At 39.5% G+C, this 23403-nt stretch overlaps 1 protein-coding gene across 2 annotated transcripts; it reads right to left on the reverse strand.

Annotated features, from left to right (window-relative positions):
• LOC116326479 (synaptoporin) lies at positions 1 to 23400 on the reverse strand. 2 transcript variants are annotated; one of them, XM_031747800.2, is made up of 7 exons: positions 23223 to 23400; positions 23043 to 23108; positions 2723 to 2847; positions 2344 to 2542; positions 2008 to 2199; positions 1493 to 1740; positions 1 to 698 (listed from the first exon to the last, which is right to left on the reverse strand). In XM_031747800.2, exons 1-7 carry the CDS (start codon positions 23238 to 23240, stop codon positions 575 to 577), a joined length of 972 nt encoding a protein of 323 aa, XP_031603660.2. In that variant the 5' UTR covers positions 23241 to 23400; the 3' UTR covers positions 1 to 574. The 2 variants fall into 2 exon arrangements, with proteins under 2 accessions (XP_031603660.2, XP_039468173.1); XM_039612239.1 differs by lacking the exons at positions 23043 to 23108; positions 23223 to 23400 and adding an exon at positions 3153 to 3237.
• Between the last annotated feature and the right edge of the window lie 3 nt (positions 23401 to 23403).

The raw sequence follows: 23403 nt of genomic DNA on the forward strand, positions 1-23403 counted from the left end.
CACATACATTTGTGTCTCAGTTTGCAGTGCACATCACTGTTTCTTATATCAAACAGAAAGACAGCGGTGTGTCCTTGCTTTGTTCTTGGGAAATCAAGGAAAAGGGTCAGAGGTTACAGATCAAATCAAGATATCAGAACAGATGAAGAAGTCGTTTGTGGACAAATTTATACATTTTTATTAGGATGAATTCCTGAATTCCTGAACTGTACACAGTCATCAAGGATGCCAGATTATTATACAGTACATGGATGTTCGGTCTAGTTTATTACACTGATGCGAGCCACATGCTTAGAAGTTCAAAGAACAGGGTTGCACAAGTCTCATTAATGTAAACAAACAGCAACCACACATTATCCTTTGATTTTGACTTTACCATACATGAAGTCACACCTCTATGGTGCAGAAAGGAACTGTGATTTTTAAAGTAAACTAAAGCTCAGTAGCCGTTATATACAGATGAATCTAATATTCACTAGTCTTCTGTTGTCACTATAGCTTTTTTGCTGGGCTTTATTAGTGTGTGTGTGGATGCTCTGGTCATGCTTTAGAGAGGTGGAACTTGGATCTGGAATTACTCATCAGTCTGACGATGGCATAGGAAGCAGTCCCAGGCATTTGTAGCAGGAGCAGCCACTTGCAAACAATAAGGGGAGACAAACTCCCTCTTTACAAATAAAACGCCAATGTGATGCTGCCTGTGCAGAAGAAATGAAAATGAAAGGAACAGAAACTACATGCTGCAATGGTTGCATATACAATTTGGTTTTCTTGCACAGTCCCTGTATGTTTTGCAGAATGAAGTTATTGCCTTAGTTTTTGAAGACTTTTTGACATCGTCAATAGCCAGTGTTAGAATGAAGCTGGAATGCATTTGTGTCACAGACAAGTCACTGAATTTATTCTGAATTGATATGTGAATTCCCATTATCAAAATATATTTCTTATTAGATTAAAAACAAATGACACTTGTAGTAATACTTAACTGATGAACGTCTAGTAATCAGTCAGGGTGTAAACTTTCAGAGATAAAATGCATGTGCCCCCCACCCCCCTTTGTTTCACAGAAAGCGTATTAGAACACATAAAACATCATGCACTTGGAAACTTTGGAGTATACAAACACGGAGTACTTTTTCCTTCCACGACAGAATGCAAACCACTTTGGAAAAGACATCCAATCAAAACATTGTATGTCAATTACTGAGCACAAAGAGAGAGAGAAACTGTCACTAATGTGTTTCAGACTACAAGAAATACAGCATTCAGCAAACAACACCTCTGAAAGAGAAGGAGTAAAAGACTATATCTAATAACTTTACCCAACAACACTATCTACAATGAGTGTACTTGGACACGCCAGACATGGTTTTTATGACCACCGTTTTGCATTCTGCACAGACAAACTTTACTTTCGTCTTCTTCTATCACCTCTGATTGCCCTGCTTAAAGACGCTGAGGTGCTACTTGCAAAATGAAAAGAGACAATTACATTTGACTGGGGTAGGAAGTGGGCCCTCCCACCTGGCTGTACTCAGATGGCTGACCCATATTGCCCTGGGTGTTGTAGCTCCCTGACTGGTCAAAGCTTCCCTGGTTGTATGACTGCTGGCTAAACGTGCCGCCCTGCTTCTCAGACGCCCCAGCTGCAAATCTTGACGCACCCTTGTGCCAGCTGGTCTCCTTGAAGACAAACCAGATGTTTCCAGCCCATAGAACAAAGTTGAGAAACCCAAAAACCTGAAGAGACAGTGAAAGAAACAAATTTACAATAAACATCAAAACATTCAAATAATCTTGACTGACTGCCCCCACATATTCATTCAGCTTGAACCACAATTTCTGCTGTTTTCACTGGTTACATCTCCCATACACTACCATAACATCAGTCGTCCACACTATTCAATTATTAAACTATTTCAGTTTCCACACGTCAGTTTAAACATGATCAGAAAACTGAGCTTTTTAGTTGATCTCTTCATGCATTTCCACATCTTTTGCACCTACCACTGAGGTGTTGAGTCCAGACCAGCGAGGTCCGTGCAAAGATCCACATGTGTTGGTCTGGTCTTTGCAGGCAGAGATGAGGAGCTGCACCTCATCTGGATCGGTGGCCACTTTGACATCGGACAGGGCCTTGGCCCAAGCGGAGGAACTGACCAGCCACAAGAAGGAGAACACTACTGTCACTACAAAGTCCTGGAAGAAACGAGAGAGAGTGAATAGTTAGTTTGTGAGTCAATGGATCAATCTGGAAGAATAGAGGATCAGACTATGTGCATAATGTACTCTTGATAAACTACCCAATAAGGACTGAGAAAGTGTTTCATCGACTGTACTCACAATGAGTGGTGCTCGGCTGTTTTCACGGTACTTGTTTAAAAAGAATATGTAGATAATGGCAGCCATGAGGGAATAAAGGAAGGCGAAGACTGCAATGGTGACAAAGAACTCAGCAGAGGATGAATAGTCTCCAGTCAGGAAAACACGCTCCCTCCTCATGGCCTCACACATGGGTGCTTCAAAGGACACCTGGTGCAACCTGGTGCACACACACACACACACACACACACACACACACACACACACACACACACACACAAAGGGTCAAGTAAAAAAGCAATGAACAATTAACTTTCACTGTCAGCAGTTCATACATTTCGTATAAAGCTCTTAGATCCCAAAATGTTAGCAGGCTGCCAGACACATGAAGGCCAGTCACCTGAAAGGATAACCAAAGTCAATGCCAATGCTGAGGTTGCTGCTGGCCTTCTCCATGCAGTCCACGCTAACCCGCAGCTGCCCAGTATAACCACCACATGTTGCAAATGCGAAGATGGAAAAGAGCTGCAGAGACACAAAGAAAAAAACATCACATGCTCATCCAAAAATGACACTACAAGTAATATAAAGGGGACACTCTGAGAAGAGAACAATCAGTTTTCTTCAAACACATTAACAAAGGGAGATCTGGGCTCCACTTAGGGTGCTGCCACCACGGCCCAACCCCCCAAGCAGTAGAAAATGGATGGATGGTTGGGTAAAGTTTACTTTTTCCTTCTCAGCTCGATAATAATCATTTACCAAAAACTTAAAGTTACAGTTTTACATAGAAGAAAGTTCCAATGTGAAGGAGACTCAGTTTGACTCACGTGCAACATTCCCTCACTCCACACTACTGTTGTTTTTACTTTGCAGGCTATTGTGTGACTCAAGTCCAGCTAAACTTTACACAGGTTAACACTAATCAGCAGTAATTGAAATCATGGCTGGGGAAAAGCCACATTGCACATTTGTTAGGATTTTATTTTTAATTTGTTTGCCATTTGGGGGCAGCAGAACACCAATCAAGTACCAGAGACTGTATCATCACTTTATGGTCTGCTGTCTGTTTAGACATATTTTATAATCTGGGGAATTAGGATTAGAAGAAGCATTATCCAAATTAACTTTAATTCCACTGGTCACTGGGGAAAAAATAAAACACAAAACTACATACATACACACAAGTGGACAAAGGAAAATCTACTCAAAGATGGTTTGGGAAGCATTTGAGTACATATCCTTTATAGTGAAATGCTATTGTGTGTGAAATGTGACTCTCAAGAACAGAATAGTTGATCAGTGCAAATGACTTTGTCTTATGGATATGTATATGAGTCATATATATCATTTTCTTTTGTTCTTCAGGTGTCCTGTCGAGCAAACAGATTAGCAGCATAATTGTGCTGGCAGCCCTTTGATCTTTTAGTGGTAGTGACATAAGACGCAAGAAAAAATCTGAACAAAGTAGTTGGCTGGACACTTGTGTTAACAGCATGACAGGAACAGGTGTGAATGGCATTATGCCCTGAGAAACACAAGAAAATTGTGACAGAGTTATACATATATAGTTATACATATATAGTCGCAAAACATGCATAGAGAGGGAAAAAAATCAGACTTATAACAAGTTTTCTCTTTAAATCTAAACCCAGATGTTTTGCTTAACCTAATCTAAACCTAAAGTTATATTTCTGTGCAGAAAAAGTATTTGTGAGTTATAAGTCATTATCTGGTGAAAATAAAGTATGTAAGTTTCCTCCACCTTTCTCTAGATGATGGTGGAAGACAATATTACACAATGTCCAACATTTGTACAAGGAACGGGCCCTCTTGAAAGGATACAGAATTAACAAGAAGTAAATGTGGTACTTGACAGAAAATTTACAATGAAAATGTTAAACCACAAGTCATACTGACACTTTTAGGAAGCCATAGAACTGGCAAACTCTTGCACTATGTCAGCTGGGAGCAGCTCAAGTCCCTTCCGTACAATGAGATCGATAAAAGGCTAAAGAAATGAATAAATGGATGGATAATACTACAGTTTATCATCTTGAATATTTGAGGGGCTAGTCTTTCTTACAAATTTCTTTCACTAAATACTCTCGAAAAGTTTCAGTCAGGTTTCAGAGCTCATCACAGCACAGAAACAGCTTTAATGAAGGTTACAAATTATCTTCTTATGGCCTCTGACAGTGGACTCATCTCTGTGCTTGTCCTGCTAGACCTCAGGCAGTGTTCGATACTGTCGACCATAATATCCTATTAGAGTGATTAGAGCACGCTGTAGGTATTACAGGTACTGTGCTGCAGTGGTTTGCATCATATCTATCTAATAGACTCCAATTTGTTCATGTAAATGGAGAGTCCTCATCACACGCTGAGGTTAATTATGGTGTTCCACAGGGTTCAGTGCTAGGACCAATTCTGTTTACATTATACATGCTTCCCTTGGGCAGTATCATCAGAAGACATAGTATACATTTTCACTGCTATGCTGATGACACGCAGCTCTATCTATCTATGAAGCCAGGTAACACACACCAATTAGTTAAACTGCAGGAATGTCTTAAAGACATAAAGACCTGGATGGCCGCTAACTTTCTGCTTCTTAATTCAGATAAAACTGAGGTTATTGTACTCGGCCCTGAAAATCTTAGAAATATGGTATCTAACCAGATTCTTACTCTGGATTGCATTGCCTTGGCCTCCAGTAACACTGTGAGGAACCTTGGAGTCATTTTTGACCAAGACATGTCCTTCAATGCACATATTAAACAAATATGTAAGACTGCTTTCTTCCATTTGCGCAACATCTCTAAAATTAGAAATATCCTGTCTCAGAGTGACGCTGAAAAACTAGTTCATGCATTTATTACTTCCAGGCTGGACTACTGTAATTCTTTATTATCAGGAAGTCCTAAAAACTCCCTGAAAAGCCTTCAGTTAATCCAAAATGCTGCAGCAAGAGTACTGACAGGGACTAGAAAGAGAGAGCAGATTTCTCCAGTATTGGCTTCCCTTCATTGGCTTCCTGTTAAATCCAGAATTGAATTCAAAATCCTGCTCCTCACATACAAGGTCTTAAATAATCAGGCCCCATCTTATCTTAATGACCTTGTAGTACCATATAAGGTATCATATCATTAGAACACTTTGCTCTCGCACTGCAGGCTTACTTGTTGTTCCTAGAGTATTTAAAAGTAGAATTGGAGGGAGAGCCTTCATTTTTCAGGCCCCTTTTTTATGTCCGGTGTCTCCTTTTCAGTCACCCTTTTCACTCACTATGTGTTAATAGACCTCTCTGCATTGAATCATACTTGTTATTAATCTCTGTCTCTCTTCCACAGCATGTCTTCTATCCTGTTTTCCTTCACTCACCCCAACCGGTCGCAGCAGATGGCCCCGCCCCTCCCTGAGCCTGGTTCTGCCGGAGGTTTCTTCCTGTTAAAAGGGAGTTTTTCCTTCCCACTGTTGCCAAAGTGCTTGATCATAGGGGATCATATGATTGTTGGGTTTTTCTCTGTAATTATTATTGTAGGGTCTACCTTACAATATAAAGCGCCTTGAAGCGACTGTTGTTGTGATTTGGCGCTATATAAAAAAAATTGAATTGAATTGAATTGTGTCAAATTCCACTTGCTACAGTACCTCAGTGTTTCTGCTCTATGTGCCTGGGGCTTTCATGGCTGGTGATTAAAAGAAGTTGCTGACATGACACCGCTTCCATTGTGAAAGGGTCCAAATACATAAAACACACATGAAGTGAAAACAAGCTGCTCATTACAGTCACCAAACATGAACGTGCAGCGAGCACATAATCATAGTCACACACTTCCCCTGCCCTTAACATCTTTCCTCCCCTAGCCCAGTTGTCCATATAAAGCTCTCATAGCCTCAAGAGTTCTCACAACCATAATCACCATAATCAGACCTGACGCCTGGTTAGCATTAGCCTCCCCTCTCCCATATTACAGGCAGCTGGACATGCAGCTTGCCAGCAGCTGTGGAGGTTATGCAGCATCTCTGCTCGTTTGAAAGAATGTCAGCCTCTGGAGGGCACTATCAGATCACTGAGCTGGACTATGCCACACTGAATGGATGCTTTCATGTTCGTGAACGGAACAGGGACCAAGCACATATATGTCATCTTGCAAAGAAAAGATTTATGGGTCATGCAATGAGAAATCAGTGAGTGCTTCCCATATGAGCCGCTCAAAGCCAGCATACAATAACTGTAGACATTAAATGAAGGTGTCAAAATGTTTTAATTTATGTTGTTTTTTCAGTATTTCCGAGTCCCCTTAACTCTATAAGTACTAGAAAAGTTGTATGAATTTTATTTTACATTTCATTTACACCCCACACCCTTCATCCACTGCTTCTGCTGTGTTATTGTTCAAATTTATAATGTAGCCATAAGCTTCATTTCTTTTATTTGGTTTGTAGTTTATAAGCAGCTATTTATCTTTTTCTACCACTAGAAATTGAAGTAACTAAACTGAGTAGCACTGAGACCGTTTGATAGGCTAAATTTTTGTGTCATAATGCTTTAAAAAAACCAAAATTTTTAGTTTTATTTTCTTCTTTTTGTATTTTTTCAACATTAATTTTCTGTTTATACACCAGAATGCAGTTACAGGTGGAGTTATATTTACTTATAAGTCATGAATAAACACATTTACTGATCATAAACTGATACAGAGAGACTTGACCTTCTTTTTCTTAAGAAAGAATTTTTTCATAGTCCTTGGAGGAAGTCCTTCCTGTGGTTATGCACAGCAAAACTGGGGACTGCTACAGTTCCTGGAAACCCATTTTGGGGTCTATTTCAGCATCTACTTAAGTTTAGGTATTCTTCAACACAAGAACCTTTGAGTGACATAAGTGCACTGTGAGTCAGTTAGACACAAGCTTATACTGTTGTGGCATGAGTAATCAAAAGGAAAATGAAATATGGATATGGGGAAGTTAAAGATCACACAGTGTGAGAGAAGAGCTACACCGACAATGCTGTCCACATGTGGCACACAGCTAGCGTGATATTGGGTGGATAGCCCTACAAACCACTGATCGCATTGTTGTCTATTTAGCTGTTGTGCTATAGCTGTTGTTATGTCAAACACTGGGTTACTGCATCATTTTATTATTATAATTTGGTTGTTTGAAAATAAATAGGAATAAGCCCTTTAATGTACGTAGTACAGGGGGGAACTCATTAATGGGCAGTTTCTTACAAAAAGTCCCTAACACGCTCCAGTCCAGAAACATTACAGCTGACAGTGGCAGCAATGTAAACTAGAACCAGAGCCAGTCGTTATGATACCTTTTTATATCATAACTCTGAAATGCAACGGTCACAGTGTTGGTAGTACCGTATGTACTATAGGAAGTGTATCTTACCAAGGCTACAGTTCCTCCACAACTGCTGCCAAGTGGTTTGTCATTTCTAGTGTTTTTCTGTTTCTATTGTTATTCACGACCTGTGTTTTATTCTTTATGTACATGTTGTAATTGAGTTCTCGTTAGTTTTATCATTTGGTACTTGAATTTAGTTCTTGTCCCTTTTCCTTCTCATTACTGTTCATAATTCTAAAAAAGTGTTTCCCTGTGTCGAGCTAGTTCTCATTTTTTGTAATCAGGTATCTTTAGTGTACTTCTGCCCCTGGCTGATTGTCCTTATTGTTTACATCTGTGTCTAGTTATGCTCCTGTGTCCAACCCCCTGATGTGTATAAAAGTCTTCTTTTCACTGCAGCCTTTGGTGGACTGTCTGTTCTGTTGTTATCCCTGTGTCGGACATGCTTGTTTAAGGCAAAAGAGTCAAGTGATAGCTGATTTGCAGAAGGCAAAATGCAAATTGTGCTTTTCAGAGCAAGCGAGGAAATACAAAAGAGTGGCATCCAGGTCTGTTCAATGACTGACTGACTGACTGACTGAGTTTTCAGTTCAATATCCAAAGTGTTATCCCTGTTATGTTATCCTGAAAAACACATTTCTTTAAGAAAGCGACCACTGCCACGGTGGTGTGAATGATATTCCATTTGCAACAGCTCACATTAAATAAACCACTGACTGTAGAAAACTTTCTACTATCATTTATATAAATGTATTGATATAAATGTACACCAACATAACGTATCTAATGTTATACCTTTATACCTGTCAACAAACGTTAACATGTTTACGTATAACAAGTATACTGGATCATCTTTTTCTGGTAGCAAATTTGGTGTCGAGAATTTAGTTATTTTAATGGTATTGGTATTTACTACATTTCTAGTCTGCTGACATCCCTGATGAAGACCATCAATAGATTCAATGAACTTGCAAAAAAGTGAAGTTATTCTCCAAGTTTCCCTAGCTGTATAATCTAATCTTTAAGGCTAAGTGGCAACAGTGAGCTCACAGGGACATTATTGCACAATACTAGATGCTGCTTTGCCAAGCTAATCAGGGTCACAAAGGACCCAGCTTGGTTTGGCAGGTTCAGGTGAGCCGAGATTACAGCCAGATGATAAACAGGGGACTCCAATTTCCACTTGCAGCTTCAGGCCTCAGGTGATGGCTGACTGCTGCTTACCTAGCTGTCATGGTGCACAGCTGCAACCTCTCTTGGAAATCCCTCCACTGAAGTGTTTATCAGTGCATCATTCTCTTTAGCTTTGTTCTGTTCTGAAATTTGCCAGCCTATAAACAAACATGCCCCCCCCCCCAAAAAAAACCACACGTTTAACCTAATGTACATGTGGTGCTTAATCATATGCAACTCAAAGTGTTGACAGATATTGTACTTGCTGAGTAGCGAATGTGCTTATGTGGGTAAACAAATAGTAGAAAAAACAAGTGACCAGGGGACAGACAGAGTAAATGCTCCATCGTAATTATTAAAGACAGCCCCAGATAAACATCACTCTCTGCCTGTCTCTCTGCTTGTGTATATACGTACTCCTACAGCTGCCTCCCCTGCCTGTGATTTTCAGCTCGGGTTTAGCCCCTCTCATTTCTGGCTGGGGCCTTTGAACAGGAGAGCGTGGCATTGTGGAAGTAGGGTGGATGCTAAGCCCCGCGCCCCCATGTGTTTATCTGCCTCTCCCAGCTGGGCTCCTCAGGGAACAAGAGATAGAGAGAAGGGGAGCGAGAGAAGAAGGGAGAGAGGTAAAGCAAAAAGGGAGAGACAGATACAAAGAGAAGAAGAAAGAAAAGCCAGGGCGCAGGAATGAAACCCGCCTGCAATGCAAACAAAGCCTTTAAACATCTCCGCGTTTGCCGCCGTCTCCTCTACCCAACGCTGGTACTGAAAAGCACTAATGTGAATATTTTAATTTGCATTCAAACCAGTGTTAAGACATATTTGCACTTCAAATAAGAATTAAGAAAAAGCAACTGTGATATTATCTACAGATTTAAACGAGCGGTAGTGGATAAGAGTGCAAGGGTTTTGTCTGAGAGTGTAGCTCGAGCGGTGTTGGGGGCTTAAATGGAGATGTGAGCAAGCACTGTGAAGGAGCGGAGGCTGGCTGAGGATTATGAAACTGATACACTGGCTTCAGGATTGACCACCAGCAATTCGACCCACTGTCCAGTAGACACACTCTCCGTTGTGAAGAAGAGGAAAATAACTAGGGAGCAGCAAAAAGATGAACCAAACGTGCAACGAAATCAGGGGTGGATAATATTTTGAAGAATGGTATCTGTGGATGCAAACGAAAAAAATGAGGAGAATCACGTGAGAAAATGGAGGAGCTGCTTCAACACAAGGACCTGATAAGAGCGGCAGAGGAAGTGACACTGAGGTGACACTGAGTGGGGGAGGTGAGGATCGAAAAAATGAGCTGAAATACGAGTTCGCTGATGAGCTGCACTTGACATTTTCGCAAACCTCGGCGCAGATGGAACACGTACAGTCATACACAATCCACCTGCTCCATTCAAGTCAATCGGAGTTGGTGCAGTGTAAAGTGGCTGCCTCAGGAGGAGGAAAAACATCTCAAATGTTCACCCCTCTCCCTGCCTGACCGAGGAAAAAAAATCTAGGACACTCTTTATGAAGCCCAGAAGAAAAGAGAAAGAAGAAAGAGTAAGACAGATTGAAAAATGGTATCGTATCTCTAATATTGGTTATCTGTGCTGATGAAATGATGAAATAAAATACAGTGGAGTTTGGGTTCAAAGTCGGGACAGTTTGGTACGTCCTAAGATAGTACAGTGAAAAAGTCTTAAGCCACCACTCATTTCTTGAAATTTTGCTTTCAAGCAGCCAGACTTTTATTTTTTTTAAAGTCGTCTTGAGCAGTAATTCTCTAAGACAGCGGTCCCCAACTTTTTTTGCGCCAAGGACCGGTTTTAGTCTGACGATATTTTCAAGGACCGGCCTTTAAGATGTCGCAGATAAATACAACAAAATAAAACCAGTACCGGTACCAAAAAAAAGAAGATTTATTCATAACACACAGGAAAAGGCCCAGAGAAACCGAGTTAACGATAAAAACAATAAAAACTGATAAAAACCCTGAAAACCATAAATTTCACACGTGAGCCTCAACTCTCATGGCCCAGTACCAAATGACTCACGGACCAGTGGGTTGGTGGGTTGGGAGGTTGGGGACCGCTGCTCCTCTAAGATTTCTTAAGGTCTTTCAAAATCTTTCTTTGGGGGCCTTTTCCACTCATTTTTAGTCCAGTGCTGTACCTGACCGTTTATAGAGGAATGCTTTTTTCCTTTGTAAAGTCACTTAAAAATTGAGAAAACTGTACCACTGGAAGTGGCAGGTCTAAAAAAAAACCCTATCTACAACAGAAGAACAATATCTGGAAGCCATGTCCTTAAGAAAAAAATAGTCCACCAAAGACCTGACAGAACCTGAAAAATGCATCTGGCCCTCCATTTACAGAAATAGTCTTAGTTGAAGGGTGGCTGTCGAAAAGAAAAGGAAACAGGGAGTTTTTTGGTTCAGATCACTGTAACCATGTACAGAGGATGCCAGGAGACAGATACAACAGTGAGTGTCTACAGCCATCTGTGAAACACAGTGGAGGCTGCATTTCAGCCAGTGGTGTTGGAAATCTTATCAAAATTGATGGAATTATAATAACAGAAGTCCAATTTTAATCCAACATGATACACCTTCTGGAAAGCATGTGATTTGCAATGAAATGGAATACTTTCCATCATGGATAAGCGTCCCCAGAGCCCAGACCTCAACATTATTGAAGTGTTAGATTATGTTGACAGAGCACCAAACAAAAGGCAGTCAACATCCAAAGAAGAGCTTTGAATGTTCTTCAAGAAGCCTGCAGAACTATTCCTGAAGACTACTTTAAGAAATAAGAAGAAAGATTTCAGGTTGTGTTGAAGAGCAAAGGTGGTCAAACCAAATATCGACTTTCCCACTACTTAGCACGTTTGCCTTATGTACAATTTCTGTGCAGGTCTATTTATATTTAATTAAATTACTACCTATTTCTCATTTTCCTAGAAAAATGTAAAGAACATGAGGGGTGGCTCAAGACCATTTTACAGTATTGTAGTTTTTATTTCAATCATAGAAATGTAACATTTTTGACCAGGACATGTCCTTCAACGCACATATTAAACAAATATGTAAGACTGCTTTCTTCCATTTGCGCAACATCTCTAAAGTTAGAAATATCCTGTCTCAGAGTGACACTGAAAAACTAGTTCATGGATTTATTACTTCCAGGCTGGACTACTGTAATTCATTATTATCAGGATGTCCTAAAAACTCGCTGAAAAACCTTCAGTTAATCCAAAATGCTGCAGCAAGAGTACTGACAGGGACTAGAAAGAGAGAGCATATTTCTCCTGTTTTGGCTTCCCTTCATTGGCTTCCTGTTAAATCCAGAATTGAATTCAAAATCCTGCTCCTCACATACAAGGTCTTAAATAATCAGGCCCCATCTTATCTTAATGACCTTGTAGTACCATATCACCCTATTAGAGCACTTCGCTCTGCAGGCCTACTTGTTGTTCATAGAGTATTTAAAAGTAGAATGGGAGGCAGAGCCTTCATTTTTCAGGCCCCTCTTCTCTGGAACCAGCTTCCAGTTTGGGAGACAGACACTATCTCTACTTTCAAGATTAGGCTTAAAACTTTCCTTTTTGCTAAAGCATATAGTTAGGGCTGGACTTAGTTATGCTGCAATAGACGTAGGCTGCCGGGGATTCCCATGATGCATTGAGTTTTTCCTTTTGAGTCACCTTTCTCACTCACTATGTGTTAATAGACCTCTCTGCATCGAATCATACTTGTTATTAATCTCTGTCTCTCTTCCACAGCATGTCTTTCATCCTGTTTTCCTTCTCTCACCTCAACCGGTCGCAGCAGATCACCCCGCCCCTCCCTGAGCCTGGTTCTGCCGGAGGTTTCTTCCTGTTAAAAGGGAGTTTTTCCTTCCCACTGTCGCCAAAGTGCTTGCTCATAGGGGGTCATATGATTGTTGGGTTTTTCTCTGCATCTACTGTACAATATAAAGCGCCTTGAGGCAACTTTTGTTGTGATTTGGCGCTATATAAATAAAATTGAATTGAATTGAATTGAATTAACTGGGACAAATATAACACTTTCAAATGAAAGTTATACTTCTCACTAATAATATCATTTGCTTATTTTTGAGTCAAACCAAAGTAAGCCTCATCCATGTAAACAAAACAGCATGTGCAAATGAATAGCCATCTGTTGCTTATGTGACAAGTTTCCTTGAAAGTTATTCCCAATGGCGTTAGCTACAATAGCTAGTTCAGCTATAGTTCAGCTAGCTAGTACAAAAGCTAGTTCAGCTATTGTAGCTAATGGTTTTTCGTTTAAATATAGTTGGAAAAATGTACTGGATCAAAGACCATTTGAAGAGATGGCAGCAAAATTTTTTTAGATCCAAGAGCTGAAACACCAATTACATTGTGTAACCTGTTCCAGAATGTCCCAGACAATCAGGAAGTCTCCAAATCTATCCACAGGTCTGACTTTCTCATCTGTTTTCTATGCTTGTGTATTTATACAGTGTTCCCAGTTATTTAGAACTCCATGTCTGCATGTGCATGGCTCCACATGCGACTCCAAATTAGCATAATCGCTCCATGCGCATGTGTGTCAGAGTGTTTGCCTAGATGGGTCTAGATGTGAGCATGCAATGTGTATGTATGTTAACACAGAGTAAAAATATCTCACTCTCTCCAGTCAGGCAGAAGCATTGGTTCGCGTCTACGCACACACCAACACAAACACACACACTTTCACTTGCTCTCAGTACTGCAGCTTGCCAGTGTGCAAACATGAGCAATTTTATGGCAGCTAGTTAAGTACAAACCAAAATTACAAACATGTAACAGAAATAGAAGCACATTTGAGGAAGCAGACAGACACATATGTGAACTTTTACACAACACTTGATGATGGCAAAATGACATTCCAGTACAAAAATGTAATATAAATCTAGTTTTTCTGATTTATTTGTTTTTAATTTGCAACAAAGACTCTCTCTCTCTAATAAGACTTTTCGGTTGATGGCACTGATGTGTGACTTGAGCACTATAAATGCTGCAGAGCACAGCTGAATGTTTTGTATCACATTACATACATACATGAGAGTCAATGGTTTTTACCTCCACTGGCTTTTTTCTACCTGCAGAAACACACGTGACTATACTTCATTTATTGTGATTTTCACCACTGCATTACAAAAAAGACCCACTTTTCTTCACTTACTAAAGATCAGGTCACACTAAGAAGCAAAGACTGCAACCCGTCAGTGAATCACTGTCTGATCTTCAATAGCAGCACCACAGAACAAAATCAGTAGCTCATTTAGCAGTGGCCAATCCCCCTCCTGCACAGCGAGTGCTTTGTGCCAACCACAGATCCACCCAGATTCATCTTTCTTTTTATCTCTCTCCTCTCCCGCTCTGTAAGCTTGACTGACCACAAGAAAATTTCAATTTATTTTTTTTAACAATGTCTCTTCGTGGTGTTCTTCGTGTCTCTCCATGGCTACTCAGTCACGTGATCAACTGGAACCTGGTGCCGTGTCCTAGGGCGACACTGTCCCTTTGAAGATGGGGTTGCCAGAATGAAAATGTATCATAAACCCACAGTTTGATTCTGTCTTTAAATGTTATGGTAGCCCTATATGATTAAAATTAGTAGGACCAGGGATTACGACCTTATGAAACTGACTTCTTCAAAGTATCCAATTACATTACAAGGCAGAGATGTTTTCAATGGCCAGACTTCATGGCACAGTGAAAAGCTTGTTGGGGGAAATAAGGGTCATACCACCAATCAGTGCAAACCTTGTGACCTATTAGGGCAAGAAGAATATATATTTATATGTGTATGTGGGTGTATAAAAAATGTAAGTTTAATTCATCATGATTTGGATTTGAGGTCATATTGTCCAGCCTTAACACATGTACTTAGCTCCTAACAACTGTAACGGCAGCTTCTTTGTTAACGTTATTCCCTTCTGAGGGGTTAGGACAACACTAACCAAGATGCCCTCCCTCCCAACAACAAACAGAGTAACATGCAGCGTTAGACCCATATAAGATTTTTTGAAAGATATTGATCATTGGTGATTTAAAAATCCAATATTCTCAGATATCAGGAAGTCATCACTTATAACAGGGTGTTTCTCTTGTCTTTTTGCATTTTCAGTTATCAGTTGTTATAAATACAAATAATAACAGATTGGAAAACAGCTAATATAAGCCTGCTGATAAAATTGGTGAGTCTCTAGAAACCCAAGCTCAATTTCAGTCTAAATTTATGAAACAAACAGCACCTCAGTGCACCTGTGGCAGTGGTCTTCAGGTCGAACATGGTCAAAGGATAGATTATGAAGGTGGCCAGAAGATTCAGCTATAACAACCTACAAATGTAGGTTACAGGTGAAGATCAGTGCTAAAAAAGATGGTGGATCAGGTATCAGGAAAACAGAGGAGGAAGACAGAATTAGGTGTAGTTCAGTAGTTTATGGTTTGGCATACTGCACTGTTTAAAAGAACACTGGTACTCTAAGTAAAATGTTAATTAAAGCAGTGGCTTGGAAGTCTTAAATTAATATGTCAGATTAAAAACTAGACAACAAATCAAAAACTGTGAAATGTCATACTATTATTTTTCAATTATATGCTAATTTTGGCTTCTGGCAACAGCATTAAAAAGACAAGCAATGCTGAAAAAAAAACTTGGTTGTACCACTTTGTTTATTGTCATGAGGTCACTAATTACAAGGGAAGGAAAAACAGAGCATCTTAGAGAGGCTGAAGTTAGTCTATATAATACAAAGTGGCTTTGTGACATTTGTATTCGTATACATACTGTCTCAGTACCTGTGATCTTACATGCACTGTGTGTGTGTGTGTGTGTGTGTAGGGGGGGGAGTCATATTTGAACAGGCATGTCTGGCTACAGGAGACGACAGGTTAACCTTTTCCTGTCTGAGTCACAGATGGCAGACCACCTTCACAGGGTTAAAGTGTACAGCCGTCCAGCTCTGACCTGATGGGTCAGAAAAGGCCACATCACATCTAAAAGCTCCCCAAATCTTACAACCCAATGACCTTTAATTAAGATCACCTCATAATTACAATGTCTTTCAGATATAATCATACGTTGTACCTTCAAAACAGTTTTTTTTCTTATTCTTGTTTTGTTCTATGTAGATGTATCGGCACATGAAATATTCAGGTTAAACCTTTTCGCTATGAAATCTGTTTAATATTGAGTTTGACAGAAGATGTTTCAAAACTAAAGATGAGATTTATAGTTTTATTTCCCAAAGTAAAAAGCAAAACAAATCATTTTCTATAGATACCCTGATGGGGTCCTGCTTTAATCCCTATCACCACTGGGGGCCTGTTCCACCGAGACAGGCCACCGGAGTCTGGCTGCCAAATATATCTATCTAAATTCTGTACATTACTAAATCATGTTCAATTCTTTCAAATGATCTCTCCTAATTGAAATCAGATGCTCAGGTATATCTTCACTGACCAACATAAAAAAAAAAGAAAATAAAAACAACTTTTTTAAAAAAAAACTATTTTTGCATAACTACTTAATGCTACTGGTGCCAATCTTATGTCAACATATCAACACACAAAAAAAACAACGTGAGTTAAGAAATTTTCACTCATTTCACTTCTCCAGAGAGTACACAGACCCAACAAAAGAGCAATCGAGTTTTAGCTTCAAGATTTACTGTTACCAAACAGCAAATCTACTCCAATGAAAATGTCAGGCCTGTCTTACCTTTAAGTCCTCAGGCAAAATCTGGCCTACAAACTTTCACATTTAACCACACTGTGGCTGTTATGGGCTAATGTTGGTCATCAGCTTATAAAATTATCTGTGTGGAACCACTGAGTTTTCCATGCATATAGCAAGAAAAAGACAAATATGTATTTCTGGTAATCAACTGAATTAGTGGTCTGGACTTTGGGCAGACTGATTTAGCACAACAGCCAAACAGCAGCAAATATCTCCCAAAGAAAGAGATTGCCTGGATGGCAGAGTGTTACTCTAAAATCTCTAAAACCTCTTTAACCACGAGGATGTTGCATCCATGATTTAACAAATTTTGATTGGTCAGATTACAGAACAGTCTTCCTGTTTTAACTTGCATTTCTGATTACACTGACAAACCATTTTAACAGTGGTTTTCAGTAGTGTTCCTGTGCCCAAGAAATGACTTCCACTAAACAATTGTCAGACAGACACTCCATCTGCTGATATTTAATTGAGACATTATTGCTAAAGTTTACCTCATTACCTTATTGTCTTTTAACAATTGACTGGATAGTGAAATACATTTCTTACTACTATATTATACATCTTAATCCAAGTGGACACAGTTTTTCTCTTAGCCTTGTGTCCCCTTGTCAAAAGCAACTGAGTTTTTTAGTGCTGAAAAACAGATCTTTGACCTGGCAAGTCTCTAGTGATAACTATCAGCAGCTGTCACCAATCTCACTCCATCTCCCATTCATTTATTTTCCTTTACGGTATGTATGTGTGTGTGTGTGTCGGGGGGGGGGACTATTACTCATGTTGTGAGGACATCGATCTTTTTAGCAGTAACATTGTGGAAACATACTCTCACGTCCTTACAATGTAAATTATTTGGTTGTATTTCATTGTAATGTGAAAACGTTGAGTCTCCATAACATTCTTTGAGTCGTTGTAATGCTCTCTGAAATTACAGACACAGTGTGTGAGAGTACTTATGACCCTGCAAAAATGTTTGTCCTAAGGATTGTACAACTGTCTGTCAAGGCCTTCCCTGTGACATATTACTGATGTGACAGGTCAACGAAGAATGAACGATTAGAGAAAAAGAGAGATACTGAAATGTGAGATGCATCTAATTTTGTCCCAACTCTGTTTAGTCTCACATGCTTTTACTCATATGGGGATTTGCATTACAACATAAATCCTAGCTAATCTCAAGTGTTCAGTTGGCATCATCTAAAGATGAGAATTCTTACAATGGCCAGCACACTGTATATACATGACAGCTCAGACTCTGGGAACCAATTATATCTCTGGTAAATTGGCCTGTAAGTTAGCAAATTTCCATTTAAAACGTAATTATACGTAATGACCTCTATTTCCACCATGGTGGTTTTGGCTTTTCAGCTGCAGTGCTGAAACAAACCAAGAACTGGCATTAACAATTAAACAAACGTCAAAACTTGCTTTTGCTTGGTATTTGGTGTTGAATGTTAGTATGAACAATCAAGCCCCCAGACTGTGGTATGTTATCCTTTGTTACACTGCACTCAAGTCAACATTGTCTCTTATAGCCAAATTCAGCTTTTTGACAGTTCAACAATTAATATTTATGTTGGTTGGTTTCAGATGAATATTGTACTGTTTATCTACAATCCATCTGCTGTAGAATACTTCCCCTCCTTTTAGTACCACTACTTTATTTACATGTTGTCATGGTTTCTGTTGTACAGGGTGTGTCCAAACAACACAATTTCATTGCAAAACATGTAACAGACACGCCGTGCCACCATTTCTGCATGTGTGTCCATTTCACGTTTTAATGAGGCAAAGCGTGAAATGGACATACATGCTGAAGTTGCATTCCCAGCAGGGGAGATAATATATTTAAAGGTGAGAAGTCGGTAGTGAGCAAGAAAGGTAAGAAGTATATTCCAGGGTCCTTAATAGGCAAAAATGATTAAGCTAGGTGGCTAATATGGAGTGTATGAAGTGTTAAATGGACAAAGTGGACCTGTCTATTACACATTTTACTGTGATACTGGGTTGGTCCAAAGGATAAATCAGGGTGGTACTGTTGACCCCCAAAATATGATTGCATTGCCTGGTGATCTCAACACTAATGCTACAGGGCTACAGTGGACCAGGTGGATGCAACCTGTTGTATTTACCCAAACACTTTAGTGAGTGCAATGTAATGCATGTATTTAAGTATTTCTGTTACTGCTCTAAACTTCTATATTCTTGCTGTAAAACAAATGCATTATTTACTAATTATCACTTACAGTATTTTTACCTTAAGCAACCTGTTATTTGTCAGTCTTCTACTATGCTGTATTTTTTTTACATAAAGATACTCGGAAATATGCAAGTAATTAAATTCATCTCCAGCTCTGACAAAGGAATCAATAGTTTTGACCCAATGTGATGTATATGTGTCTTAATTATCAGTGCTTATTACTATCAAATTACATAAGTAGGATAATGACTTTTAGTTAATTAAAGGGTCTAAATATGTGTTTTAACCCTTTGCAAAAGAATTATTCAATGCAAGCTCTCATGCAGTATCACCATCTGCATTAGAGCACAGCACTCCACAGGAGCTTGAAAATCGTGCCCACTTTTTTCTAGAATTTTATGTGCTGTATTTTATTTTTTAACAAACACTGATTCCACATGCACCTATTTCTTATTTTTTCTCTATCTGTTTCCTTTTTTTTTTAACTTCCTCTTTTTGTGTTGTCCACTTTTTTCAGCACAGGTTTTAGCTTTTACTGTTTTATTCTGAAGGTACTCTGTTGTGTACTTTTCACTTCCTCTCTTTGTCATCATGCTTGCTTTGGTTATGAGAGAAGCTGGGATTCAAGAGCTCAAATTTAGATGTAAACGGAATTGTCTTGTCAAAAATTGTGTTGTATATTAAAAATGATTTTTTAAAGAAGAAAATGACCTTATTGTGAATAAAGTACTTGACAGTGGTGGAGTGTTGAGCCAACTGTAACAAAAAAAAATTAAAAGCGCCTTGAGTCAACTGTTGTTGTGATTTGGCGCTATATAAATAAAATTGAATTGAATTGAATTGTTCTCTTCCTGCACACACACACACATACACATACACACTATGCACTGACCACTTGAGGCAAACTAAACTGCCTTACTGTAAGGTACTAATGATGGCATCATAGAACAGTGGGTCAGTCAATGTTTTTGGATGAGAGGACAATCCTTCCTAATAAATTAGAATCATGTTACAGGCTAAGTCTTTGTCACTCAGCATGAGTTTTGTTTTTTCTACAGTAAAGGAAACCAATGAGTCAACAGAATACTGGTAAAACTGCTCTGTTTTCAATGGCACAACAGCCCGTTGACGCTTGAGTGCATTGCAAAACGCACATTTTCCATTTACATCATGTGCTCAAGCAACTGTACAATTTCGCTCTCTCTTGGCATCCTCTCGTCTCTCCCTCAAATGCATACACATAAGCATGAAGACGCACACAGTGAAGAGTTTGGGCACATCTCAAAGGACAGCTTCTGCATGAGTTGGTCCACGGTGGAGAGGAGGGGACCTTACAGCTGTTTGGAGCAGAATATGCCAGCCACTGACAGTGTGCCAAACGGGCCAAGAGCCTGCATGCACACACGCACACAGAGCGGTAAAACCATCCTCCAGAATCTCCTGAAGACATGACTGATTATAAATGCTTAATCTTGTGTAGATCCAGCACAGACTAATAATATGGGAAACCTACGAGTCTCCTACAACTAAGGTTAACTTATCCTTTATACAACCCTCTATTTGTCAAAGGTTTATCATTCGCGAAGTAAATGTCAATTTCTGCCCAACAGAATGGCTTCAGTGCCTTGGGATATGTAAACAAATCAAAGTGACGCACATGAATTCCTGCTGGTATCATAAATAGCGTGGGAAGAAATTTAAAGGAAGCTTTTAGATGATGACGCATGATTATCATAAACACAGAAAAGTACTGCGGTTGCCAATATTCTTGTGGTTTTGCAAATGCTTCCATGCTTCAACCTGAGGGGAAAAACAGCTCAGCATCCAGGAATTTCATGCATACTGGACAATGGTGCATCTAACGGGGTGCATTATCATATGTGGAAAACCAGAATTTACTTCCCATCTCAGACCTGCACTTAAAGTGAGCCTCAGTGTTACTACGTCCCTAACCTTAGCAAATGCTTTCAGTCACTCAAACACACCCACAGTACTGTGGCCATAGTCACTGCCTTTACATGACTTTAACATTACAGCTGTTGAAAGTAAGACTTTAAGTACTTTGGTTACAGGTGTACACACACAAAAAAATCTTGGTTAACTGCTCAAATTCTATGCCTGGTGAACATTACAGTGATTTGCAAAGACATGGAAATATTGAACAAACACGTTAAGGATGTGCATTTGTCTGTGCAAACATATAAATGGCTTCATTTCCACTGCACAGCTGCCTTAGCGGTTGCTGTTACAAATGCCAAGCATGACCAAGTAGCAACACCATAACAAAAATGTGCTGGTCAGCTAAAATAACATACTGTAGTGTGATATCAGCACACTGAGAGGTTGAAAGGCATCCACAATGCACTATTTATTTATTTCCATGTGATAATACTCCTCCCATTGTTTATGCCTGTATAATCCAGTGATTCTGAGCAGCATCATGTCTCAGCTGGAAGTCACTTGGTGGGCGACAGTGGGAAACAGTCCCTGCAGGCTTCTCACTTCTTACATCCAACTGGGACCTCAGATAAATCGCTACTAGTTGCATATACTAGTTTACATATTTTACAAATATATTCACTATTTTCTTAAAAAAATATGAGAATAAATACACTTAATTAAACAATACTTATATTTTTTTGGTTACCATGATGTGGTGGCTTTTTTTTATATTAAGACTTTCTCTAAGTAGTTGCAAAAGGATGGCAAGATCTTTACACATTTATAAGGATGCCCTGCAGTACGATGAAAATTTTAAAAAAAATTACTATGGGAATAAGACCTGATGGTGAACTGTAGGTGCTGCAGAATAAATCAGAATACTCGGGTCATAATTTGAATTGTTTGCATGTTTATGAGACCACTGGCCAACAAAAACACTGGAAAAACTGCCCTTCTCTCTTGAGCTGAGCATGTGAGAGCTCAGCTAAAGAGAAAAAAAGGTGCAGGAGAGAAAAGGTCACTTTTATAATGTTGTCATAGGGTGTATGTGTGTGTGTGAAATGTAAAGATTTATTGTGGCTTGCGTAAGATCATGGTTAATACATCTAAGCAAACATAACCAGGTAGCCAGTGGATCAATATGTCAGCATGTATGGATGCAACAAAAATGTGTGCAGTCATGCTCACAAAACAACACGTGATTCCTTCACACACAGACACCCACACACACAAAGAGTAACACAAAGACCCACACAGGGAACTATGACAGTGTGCTATCTTCATCATACAGATGGTGCTTTGGCTCTGGCCCCCAAATATCACAGTTAGGTCACTACAAAAAGCCGAAAGGGATGCACTTGAAAACTCACCTCACTGACAGACATCTGTGTTATCTCAGCTTAAGTGTCTCTTGAAAGTGAGTTTACTTTATTTGCATGCAAAAGAAAAACAGCTTTTAGTTTATTTTTTTCTAGAGTGAAGACTGCTGCTTGAGGACTCTGCACGTTTGATGGCATTTGCAAAATTGAGAAAGACAAGCTTCCACACACATATATCCTATCTGAGCAAAAGCTGAATACCCTTATGGCTACAGTAATTTCTCCAAACTCACATCAAAGAAATTCACTTAATCCTTTTTTTTTCCTCCTTTCTTTCTTTGTGGCTCTAGGCTTCACTGCACTGTACAACAAATAAAAGACGCTACAACCAGCGCCTAGACAGAAAAGGGTAGTAAGGCTTTAATTCAGTCAGAGCTAGGACACCCCATTGGTATTGTGGATTTCTGTTATATCATCTCACTTTGGGTAAAATGGGGCATTTTTTGTTTGTTTGGTTGGTTGTTTTTTTGCAGGGACTAGCGCAAAATGCACAGGGCTGGCACCAAGTAGGCATAATTGAAAAGATAGTGGTTTCCCCTGGCATGTAGTTCTCACGGAGCTATAAATCCTCACATAAACTTAAGCCTTTTAGTCACAGTGGAAAGCATCATAGCAGAGTAGATTGCGGGTAAGGTGTGGGACACACGAAAAGCAGCACCATTCACACAAGAACACTTAACAAATGCGAAGTTTAAGTTCCGTCTCACAGATGCAGGAATTTCTTCACAACCAGATGTTTACTGAGTGTAGAAAAATGTGGGCTTTAGCGATAAAGCTCACAAACCCTACATTATGTAACTGATCATGTTTTTTAATTGAAATGGCCAAAATGGGGTTAATGTAAACAGTGCAAAAAAAAAAAAAAAAAAAAAAAAAAAAAAAAAAAAAAAAATTGGATCCAACTCACCCATTCCAAAACACGGATAAATCCCAGAGGTAATTTCAGCACTTGAAACGTCCCCGCAGAAGCGAGCTGGGCAAAGACAAGGCGGGAGAATAAAAAGATTCCAATTTCCATCATCAATTAAACACACACTGATCAGCTGAGAGGCAGTCAAACACATTCCTGTGGCTTTAATTTACTCACCTGGTTGGCGGTGTCCATTTCAAAAGCAGAGTACTTTGGGGTCTTTTTGTTGTTTTACTAGAGTGAGTATATGAACAACCGAGAACCAGGACCCGATTGATGTGTCTGTGGCGATAACAGTGAGGCGCTCTAAGCTCTGATTCCGAGTCCGACCGGAAAAAGCCGACCCACAATCGAGGAT

The sequence above is a fragment of the Oreochromis aureus genome, linkage group 5 (assembly GCF_013358895.1).
Source record: "Oreochromis aureus strain Israel breed Guangdong linkage group 5, ZZ_aureus, whole genome shotgun sequence".
Taxonomy (NCBI): Eukaryota; Metazoa; Chordata; class Actinopteri; order Cichliformes; family Cichlidae; genus Oreochromis; species Oreochromis aureus.